At 43.0% G+C, this 10,664-nt stretch overlaps 1 protein-coding gene across 2 annotated transcripts; it reads right to left on the minus strand.

Moving 5' to 3' along the window:
* Window positions 1-1,704: 1,704 nt before the first annotated feature.
* Window positions 1,705-8,837, minus strand: prelid1a (PRELI domain containing 1a). Of its 2 annotated transcripts, XM_063190680.1 has the most exons (8): window positions 8,721-8,837; window positions 7,896-7,933; window positions 7,662-7,787; window positions 6,882-7,107; window positions 5,820-5,933; window positions 3,412-3,490; window positions 3,246-3,305; window positions 2,139-2,215 (listed from the first exon to the last, which is right to left on the minus strand). In XM_063190680.1, exons 3-7 carry the CDS (start codon window positions 7,751-7,753, stop codon window positions 3,280-3,282), a joined length of 537 nt encoding a protein of 178 aa, XP_063046750.1. In that variant the 5' UTR covers window positions 7,754-7,787; window positions 7,896-7,933; window positions 8,721-8,837; the 3' UTR covers window positions 2,139-2,215; window positions 3,246-3,279. The 2 variants fall into 2 exon arrangements, with proteins under 2 accessions (XP_063046749.1, XP_063046750.1); XM_063190679.1 differs by lacking the exon at window positions 3,246-3,305 and having other exon boundaries at window positions 1,705-2,215; window positions 8,721-8,834.
* Window positions 8,838-10,664: the final 1,827 nt, after the last annotated feature.

Here is a 10,664-nt window from a genome sequence, read left to right on the forward strand (position 1 = left end):
AACAAGAATCTACTACATTGTCTGAATATCCACCAGATTTATATTACAAATCTACAAAGAAAACCCTGCAGTTTGTCTAAGGTCACAGTTATAGGCTTACAGTAATTTTTTGCAATTGTGTACATAAAGAAAGGTTATATGACGCTATTGTAACATAGCGTTCGTAGTTCAAAACTACCCTTTCACAAATACCCACAAGTTCTAATCCCTGACAAATAAATACAATATTGTATTTTAAAATGCTTAAAAGTTTTGATGCCGTCTCATTTTGGTGGTGTGAGAAACGTTTTCATTTTGTGTGCAGTTCGGGTGCAGAGTTTTGGGGAAAACAGCAAGGATGAATGTGTAATTGAAAAGAAAAAACAACACAACAGCATACTATCCCCTCTGTTTAAAATGGACTGTAGTGATGTCCAGGGCTGACCGACGAGGAAATCACCGATACAGAGCTGCTTTAATCAGTACTGTGGTGGACATTAATAATTAACACCTCTAAATAAGCATTAGAGAATGTACACAAGGTGTCCAGCCATTTGGGAAGCACTCTACAGTTCTCATCTCAAATTACAAGTCGCTTTTCTAAAAATCATGACAACTTAGTCAAATAACCCACAGTAAAAACTTTTTTTTTTTTTTAAAGCTGTCGAGACATTTTGTTTTCAAAGACCATGCTGAGACTGTTCTCCCAATCCCTTCCCAAAACATTTTCAGGTTAGTGGACCAGCTGCTGGCCTGCTGTCCTTATCATGCCCTTGTTATGTAATGGCAGATACAGCTTATCAGGTTTGCTGCTGTACGTTGATTTCATGTGGAAACAATTGAATTTTTCACACCCTTTCTGTCCACAAATTAGTTATACCATATAAACTACAACAGACTTGTTTACAAGAGTATTATCATTTATAAATACAATGAAAAGTACAAAGACATTTTTTTCTGTTCCATACAAAACATTTATTTTCACTGAGCGTAGTTCACTCATAGGTTAGTACTGTAACATTCCTGTAGCATTTCACCAATTTAAATCATTCATCTTCTTTTAAGGATTTGATTTGGTGCAGTTGATTCGTTCCAGTACATTTTCTTCAAGCATAAACAGTATACAGACATCGCATGCCCACTGCAATCATGTGTCCTCCCATGTTTTTTTGTGGTGGTTGTACCAAGTCCTGTGCTTATACCAAGTCCTATGGTACACGTTTCAACACCAAACCCATACCAGTCTTCATTCCGTTTTGAGGACCCACCTGAAACACCTTTCCAGGCTTAATTAGAACAGTACACATTGTTTGTTTGCAAGATGACCTGCTTTCTGCACTGCTTTTACCCTGAGCGCTAGTGATGGTATGGGTAACCTATTTTTAAGTGCTTCATTGAATTCACAGGGACTTCCCGTGTTAAAGTGGTTACATCGAATGGTGATCCTGTCCTCTTATTTAGAATGAAGGCCCACACGTCACATCCCCCACCAGGCCAAGACTGCAATTAAACGTGGACTCATCATCTGACAAAAAAAATCACTTCAATTTGAAGCAATGAAACTATTCGGAATACACGCACACACAGAGCGATGGTTGGATTAGGTGGGGATGGAGTTTTCAGCAAGGCGACAAACATAAAACGATGAAACGGAAACAGCATCTCGTGACAAGAACCCCACCGCACGGGTCTGGAAACAAACACAAATCAAACACGGAGGCAGCATAACGGTCTGTTGAAATTAAGTTATGTAGCACTTACATACCAAGGGAAAGACAACGAAGAAATAAAAATGAACACCCCCATCTACTCCCACACACCCAAATGAAATGAAAACAGCCATATACATGTAGTAACTAGACACCCCTCAACCAACAAATCGGGAGGGTCACGTAAACTGCATCCTTTGCATTTTCTTGACCCGAGCTAAGGCTGGTTGCGGAGCATGACATTGGGATCTTTTGGGTGGACTAGAGAAGGCCAAGCGAGGATGGAAGCTCAAGTGCACGACGGTGTAACAAGTGCATGTATGGGAAGGCTGGGCTGGGGTGGGGTGGGAGGGAGGGGAAGCAGTTGTGGTATTCGAGGGAGCTCGGGCCACCCCATGCGCCCCATCAGACGTACTGCTTCTTCTGGGCCTGCGAGGCCAGGTCTTTGGCCTTCTCTTTAGCTGCCAGGGCCGTCTCACGAGCCCTCTCTGTGGCCGTCTCCGCCAAAGACTTCGAGGGTGTTTCGCCTGAAGTCATAGAGAAGATGCATACAGACATTCATCAACACCCATCATCAATGCATTACAAGGCATGTTATTCCCTGTTTAACGTTAACAGATCCTCTGTGCTATATTTACACAGGTCATACTCATGACAATGTTTTAAACCTGACTCCTTATTAAAAATAGGGCCATGGACCTTCTTGACCACCATAATATGTTCTTCTCTTGGTTTTCTTGGTTTAACACGAGTGAAAAAACTGGTGAAGTTTAATTTATCAAGACAAGTTTAAGAGTGTCTCCGTTAGAATATCTCCTCTTACACCTCTTACATGCCATCATGCTCTTTAGGATGCATCAAACACCCCAACGCTTGAAAAGCCTGCTCTGCTTTTGCAAAATTGTTCCTTTGGATTAACATAATGCCCGTGTAAAATCGTAGTAAATTTGGTTAATGTTAAAGGGTGGCACAATATGCTTGAAATTTTGAATGGCAGTGGATGGGCTATTTTAGCAAAATCCTTGAAAAGTGTGTTTTAACACTATGTTGGTCAAAACTAGTAAAGAGGGTCAATTGGAAGAATGCTCCAGTTCCCTTTGCACTTTCCCAGATTTGAAATTCTCTGTGTCTGTTTTTTAGAGCCTTCCTTCAGGAAGGCTTTAGGGCCAATTTGCTCATCTTTTAGCCATGTTCGAACACCCATGTATCCATTATTTAGCCATTTTTGGGGTTTTCGATGTCCTTGGGAAGTGGAAAGACAACTGGAGCATTCTTCCAAATGACTGTACTTACTGTTTATGATCAAATCAGTCTCAAAATATACTTTGCACCGATTTAGCTAAAAATGCCCATTCACTACCATTCAAAATGTCAAGCCTATTGTGCCACCCTTAAACATCAATCAAATTTCCAAGAAATTTACAAGGGAGTTATCATAGTGCAAAGGAACAATACTGCAAGAGCAGAGTGGGATATTGCGAAGTTTTCATTTTCGAGGGGCGTTTGATGCACCCTAATGCTCTTACATGTCTACAAGAAGACACCTCACTGCATCACCTGACTGTCCTAGAGATGTCTGTCCTGTCTGTTTCTAAGTCTGGCTCTCATTCAGCCTGCCTGAAAGAAAGACACTGTCTGGTAAGCTTCATACATACTGAATGACACTTGTTCCATGGTGCAAAAACAGGAACTATGTTTTGTTTGTTTGTAAAGGAGGACCTACCTTGCATCTTAGCCAGAACATATTCAAACCCTTTCATGGTTTTGGTAACACTCTTCTTAAATCTCGTGACACCAAACTCCTAGAGAGAGAGAGTGACAGAGAGAGAGAGAGAGAGAGAGAGCAAGAGAGAAAACAACAACATGATATAGCACAGTGAAGAAAATATTGTCTCCCATTTCCACATTGGCAAGGAGCACAATGAGAGGTTGTTGTCCTCCAAGAACTATGTAGCATCCGCTCTGTGCCACCGCCGGGTGGGTCACGTGACGAGACAGCTGGGCAGCCTTGCCCTTGTTTTATGACAACTCTGCATGTGCATCTCTCAGTGCAGCCTATTTGCAGCACATAGCTCTCTCACCGCAGTGTCGCCACGCTGCGACACATGCTGTTGCATAAGGGGAAAGTGGGCCAATGGCCTGCAGTAAGAGCAACAGGCACCGGGTGATTATGACGACAAATAAAACTCAATATTTATTGGAACATTTATTTGTGGATGTAAATATCATCTTCATAGTCTACCGACAAGGCTTGCGTGTACAGTACGTACCCTCAACTATCCATGACAAGCGGTCCTGTATAATACAGTATTGCCCTTGGATTATACAGTGGGCACTTTTAGAGAAAATTCCCCCAGGCATATCCCTGTGATGTGTGTTGGTCAACAGAGTTTACTCATTGCCATCTGGAGGACTTTTCAGAGACTGAACGCTTTTCGTCTTCTCCTCTGACAGACGTTAGTTCTAATTTTGATGGGAGTCAATCACAGTAAGCTCCAAAAATAAGTCCAGTTGCCTACAACTAAGCTCTTTTGACTAGCTGCGGGAGCTTTGTGTCGTTTCCCCTCCTCTACTGCAAAGAGATCCTAGATCTCCCTTAAATTAGATAGTGAGTTTGTTTTAGAGTGAATTCCCTCGGCTTATGACCTGGCACTATTTAGTAGTGGTGTGGATTGGCATTGCCCTCACGATCCGATTCGGGAGGTAGCGATTCGATTCTATGCGATTCAAACCGATCCAATTCAATTCTACAATACATTACATTTCTACTGAAAGCAAAGCAAATGTTTCATCAGTCATGACGAGGCAATACAAGTAGTCAGATACTGACTACAATCTATTGGCTGTTTTCTGAATCAGTCTGGATCAGTCTATATCAGTCTTGCAATGCTTTGAAGTACTTTTATTTACTTTAACATTCATTTGCTCCCGAAATATCCACAGAAGTAATTGAAACTTAAAAAAATTGCCGGATCGATTCTGGAACTTGCCGCATTGAATTGGATCGTCCAGGTCCCGCATTGGATTGCATCGCCGAATCGATCATTGTTGACACCGCTACTATTTAGTGCATGGGTGGGGAACCTATGGCCCGCGGGTCCTTTACAGTAGGTGAGGCCATCTTATCCAGCCTCCGATATCATTTTAATGTTATGCAGTTTCACATGAAATAAGACATGTTTTGAAAAGCAATCTAAGAGATTATATCATCAAAACAATTAAGTTATATTTTCAGCTGAAAATTTAAAGGTGGCGGCTAAGAGGAAATCCTGGGTTGTGTTGATAGCACGACTCTTGGAGAACTTTGAAGAAATTTGAAGTGGCCCCTCGAATAAAAAAAGGTTCCCCATGCCTGCTTTAGTGTGATTGGCTCTGGCTGCTTAGTAGCGCTGATCCCCTTTCCCTCCCCTACAGCCTCTCATTGACTTTGGAGGAGTAAGGGCCTCCGCACACGTGTTTTGAAAAAACTGCTCTGACAATATTCTATTCAATTGTTTTCAAGACAACCCCGCACACCGACGCTGCTGTCCCAGGATGTTGGCTGTCGGAGCCACTCCTTGTTTATCCATGCTCTACTGGTGAAATTGCCCATTCGTTGTTTAAAGCACATCCGCTCCAGTGTGCGGGGGTAACCCAGAGCTGTCGGAACCAAAAGTGGGGACTGGGAGGCCCTAGGAAGTTTTCCCCAGTTCTTACAGTTGTATTTTTTTTTTAAATAATGACATCAGAGAGCACTGAAATATTAAAAAACAGTCTTTTTTTAACAATGACATCATAGCATGAACAGAAAATGTTGGCGAAATTCTAATTATATACATGTGATGGTACTCCTCAAAGGCTTAATAGTGTTGTTCCTCCACTCTGTGCCTCCCCTACTGATCCAAATGGCTATGGACCTAAGTCCAGTTCCCTACAATTAATCTCTTGACAATCTCTTAGCAGTGTGTGTGTGTGTGTAAGTAGTGTTGTTCCTTCACCCTGTGCCTCACTATTGACCTGAATGGCTGTGGAAGAAAGTCCAGTTCCCTACTCTTGACCTGCAGCAGTGTGTGTGTGTGTGTGTGTGTGTGTGTGTGTGTGTGTGTGTGTGTAAGCAGCGTTGTTCCTCCGCTCCGTCCCTCCCCTACTGACCTGGATGGCTCTGGAGAGGCCCGACAGGCTGGAGGAGATCCAGGCCTCGCGCTGTATCTCTGTCCAGTTGCTGTTCTCGGGGTTGACCCCATACACGCAGCGCTCACGCACCGACTAACAAGAGGGTGGAGTGACAGAGGGCAGAAAAGGGGCAGGGGGTGGGGATGACAAGAGAAGGTGAAGAGGTGGAGTGTAAACTGGGAGGCGGACGTGAAGGCCATTCCAGCACATAAATACTCCATCAATTTCCAACAATGGACACTGTTGAGTTTGAACCATGCCAAACCCTCTGTACCATGAAGAAAATCACAAGATGCAGGATTTATGCATAAAGAAAACACTTGGATAAGAAAACAAATGGCTGTGAACCTGTTCTGAAAAGGCCTTTTGACAAAATAGGCCATTACAAGCGTATCAACAAGAGTATCGGAGATCAACAACAGCATGAGATCAACAGGACCATAAGAGAGATCAACCAAATATCCACTGGCACAGCAACAAAGGTACCAGTCATTGTTAATCCGTTTCGAGGGCGGCGTGCCAACCAACTAATTGAGGATCTCACTCAGGGCCGATGACAGCTTTTTCCGCGGGCCCGGGGTGAAATCATATGAAAAGCCCCCCCAAATACATGCACACCCAATTAGGGATGCACCAATACCGATACTTTATCGGCTCCCGATACTGCTCATTATACTCGTACTCATACTCGTCAAGCACTTGCCGATACCAGCTATGAGTACTACTAGTACTCAAAACAATGCAAAATCTTGTCATGTTCTGTGGACTTGAAATCAGCATGGAAAAAAGTGCCACTTCATACATTTACTAACATTTGAATCTAAATGGAAATGGACAATAAAAATATCACAGGTGGAAAAAAACAAGACCATGCATTTATTTTCATTGTATTTTGGTGGTAAAAGGTATCGGTATCGGTACTCGGTATCGGCAAGTACACACATTGATGTACTCGTACCTGTATCGGTTTTCAAAAAAGAGGTATCGGTGCATCCCTACACCCAATTCTGTGTTGTGCTCTGCTTCCTTGGTCTAACTCACCATGAGGCGAGCGTGGGTGATATTCCAGGTGACTGTGGTCATGGTCCGCTTCTTTGGGTCCACCACCGAGTCCTCGATGATGTAGGCGGAGCAAGCCATGTGTTTTGGCAAGAAGCGCTCGGCCCAGCGCGGGGCTCGGTTGGTTTTGGTCAGCAGGCGCCTCGAGACGAGGCAGTTGTCCGGCGTCACCTCGCGGTAGACGATGTCCTCCGTCAACACATGGTTGCTGAAGAAAAGCCACAACAAACAAAAATGAGTGGTGTGTGGTTCAGTGTTGCAAGAGTGTTTATGGTTCACACACAGCAGACAGCTGTCACCCTAACCAACCCTACAGCACGGGGTACAAACATAACCAGTCTTCGAACATTCCAAATATATTCATCGAAAACGTCTCTCTCAAACTCGAAAAGGCATGAGCACACTCTTGAGGAAAAAGTACCGGTAATAACTGTTAACCTACTCCAAAAACATAGTTAATCTAGTTCAAACTACATCATGTATATCTGAACATAAATAGTGTCTATAATAATAGTCCATAGTGACAGGTGGCAGGTTATTAAAATCAACAACCAACAAGCACACCCATGGAATAATGCATTTATAAATAAATACATGTAAATATAAAACAGGCAGGCACGATGAAGGCTCAAACACAAAAGACCACTAGTATATTCAAATCCTCATGGTGCATGGTGGTATAATGTATTAGATCTTTTAAAGATCTTCCCAATAGTCCACTTTCTTATTTATGTCACACAATACAGTAAAACTGAACATTACCTGTAGGGGTTTGGATATCGCTGCCAGAACGCAAGGAATACTTGGTCCCACGTGTTCTTGAGAAGACCAACGCATTGGTAATATTTCACCATTGTTCCCGAAATCAACAGGGCCCGTTATTGACACCTGCAACATTTCCAATACCAACCAACTTCGTTAAAATCTTGCTAATACAAACGTCTTCCACAGTGATTGAATTGATACAATGCAGTGAATGATACAAAGATTGAATACCTGGATGTTTGTGTTCCCTCCAACCACAATAATTTAACCTGCAAAGACGAATACAAATAGAATTGGTTAATATTTAGCTAGCTACCGTAGTGCACCCTGGTAATGAAACCTAAGCTAACTAAGTGGAGGGAAAAAGACATCCAATGTCAACACCAGTTATGTCAGTAGCCTATGTCAACAGACATTTCTGGAACTAGGTTGCACTGTTAGATGTGGGATTACAGACAGATGCATGTGTTTTTGTCTCTTCTTGCATGTTTATTGTTATTTGTGTTGTCTTGATGTGTGGAGTTTCTGTGGAATTCAGACACTAGTGTCCAAGACTAATTTCTCTCTAGAAGAGACAATAAAGAATCACCCTACCCCATGCGAATGACTACTTCCTCCAAAACACGCATTCATTTTTGACAACTGGTGAGTGCCATTTTAAAGAATTTTACATATTAAAACTAGACTCTATGCAGCCACATCGAAGTGGGTGAGAGGTCAGCCATAATCCATTCATTAGCACCATGTGATAGAAAGTGCTCTCACAAGCTTTCAATGAAAAGAGTCTATTCCACGAAGTGTATACGTACAAAAGCCCACAACTATCCATTTCCCATTATGTCTCTCGTATCGGACGTCAATGAAACAATGTCACATTTGTTGACATTGTTACGGCCATTGTACACAATGTAACAACCGTTACGTTAATGTAGCCACTAGCTAGTGAGCAGTTTACTAGCCTCCGGTTTTTAGTGGATTTCAAGGAGAGAACATCGCCGCCATTGCTGACTGATATCGCCACAAAACCATTCAAAAGAAAGAGAATCGGGTTCTTACCTTAACAAATGCACCATTTACGCATAAATGAACATTTTCCTACAACTACTTGGAGGAGTCATGGCCCGTGCTGTCTACATGACAGACGTGCTACGAAAAGAGAAGGTCATGGCTGACGCCATTTCCGGTAGAACATACGGGGAAAGAAACCTCAAAGAGATATTCAACTTCGCTCAGTGCCCCTGAGAACACACACGCACACACACACGCACACACACACACAAATGCTGGTACACTGATCCAAGACTGGGTAAACATTTTAAATAAATAGTGATTGTGTTGTGAATATGTTACCATCATAAGACACCATACCGCTCCACTTTCTACCTACACAGTATCGAGGCCCAAGTTCACTTCGCGTTTGAATATCTTTGCTTCGCTTCCATTCAGGATCTTCTCTGGCACTGCAGAGGGCTACCGTGCGCCACCATATGACCGCATACAACTCTGACCCCGATGCGGTAGGCTTACATAATTGCAGGGAAATTCATTCATTTCAGTCATACATATAAATTCATACAATTCATACATTTCTGGTCTATCCACAATCACCACTGTGTTGTTGGACACTGAATGCGGAGTGCTGCTGAATTGTAATACTTCAGTCAAATGAAAATGAAATAAAAAAGCAACTGAGCTATGCCGAATAAGTCATCATTAGGCTCAATGGCCGAGCCACATGCCAGATCAGATCTAATGACTGATTATAGGATTTTTAGATGGCATGTATCAGCAAATAAGTCTTAGTGACCTGGGGACAAAGACTCTATTCAAGAATAGGCTCATTGCACATGCACACACCCTAAGCTTTTGCAAATTCCAGCTGTAATGTTGGGGTGCTTGACCCAGGCCTCCTAGCTTATTAATTTAACGGAATGATCCAGAGCAGACATTATTATTATTGTCACATTAACCATGGCTCAAGTTTTCATTGGCGACAGCTACATTTGCCAAGTTTAAAGATTCAAGATGTGCATTTGCATCTCAGTACACTGCTACTTGATGGGAGGGAGTAATACTCCTTTTTTAATAGGAGAATGGTTCTTGGAGCCACGGCATAGTCCAAGGCCATGTGTTCTTCATTTTATTCAAACTTGTGCTACCTGTGCAATGTGCAATTGATTTCAAAAGAAAGCTTTTCCTACATGACTGAACAAGTTACATTAGTGTTAGTGTAAAATGTGCTGGTTTAGCCGCTGGCGAAAGCACATGAAGGTATTAGCTGTAATGCTTACTGAGCTGTGGTTTTATCCCATAATTATACAAAATATCCACATGTATTTTTGGAATGCGGTCAACATTGAAAATAGAACACGTGTATGTGCCAGGACTGTAGGCCGTAGAAGTCCTCCAAGGGCAGTACTATCAACACAAACCAGGATTTCCCCTTGCACTTTAGGCCTATATTGAAGGCAGCCACCTTTAAAACAGACCCCACCTTCTCTAGGTCCCCTGAATACAACTTAAGCTGGGCTTACACTGTGCGACTTTTGCCCCGATTTGGCACTCGCACGACTTTTTGAGAGTCGGGCCGATTTCTTGCTCAATAGCAGGTCAATCGTGAGTCTCGCATCGTGCAGTGTACATGGGGTAACGACAAGCGATTTCGCCTCACGATCGTGCAATCGCACGGTTTGAAATTCTGGTCGTGGCTCGTGCGTAAATCGCACAGTTAAAGCAGTGCTACGACCCGATTTGACACTTCACATGCACAAATTAATAGGGCCGTGCGATTCGCTGTTGAGCGCGACCTCATCTCCACCTCAGGTGCGCATGTTCCCTCCTCTGCAAACCGGGGAAACATGCCTGTCGCGTCGTACGGTGGAAGCATTTCGCTCGCATCCGACTGTCGGCTCGTGTAGTGTGAGGACGTGAGTCGTGAGCTGTGAACTTTTAAACAGTAAAATTCCATCGCGCAGTTTGAGCAGAAGCTTAAGACCCACG

Source organism: Engraulis encrasicolus, chromosome 23 (assembly GCF_034702125.1).
Source record: "Engraulis encrasicolus isolate BLACKSEA-1 chromosome 23, IST_EnEncr_1.0, whole genome shotgun sequence".
NCBI lineage: Eukaryota > Metazoa > Chordata > Actinopteri > Clupeiformes > Engraulidae > Engraulis > Engraulis encrasicolus.

Coding starts and splice junctions, on each gene's coding strand:
- prelid1a (XM_063190679.1), bottom strand. CDS start 7,753: ATGGTGAAATATTACCAATGCGTTGGTCTTCTCAAGAACACGTGGGAC. Junction 7,108..7,661: donor CGATATCCAAACCCCTACAG/GTAATGTTCAGT, acceptor GCTTTTCTTCAG/CAACCATGTGTTGACGGAGG. Junction 3,491..5,819: donor GCCTCTCCAGAGCCATCCAG/GTCAGTAGGGGA, acceptor CTCTCTCTCTAG/GAGTTTGGTGTCACGAGATT.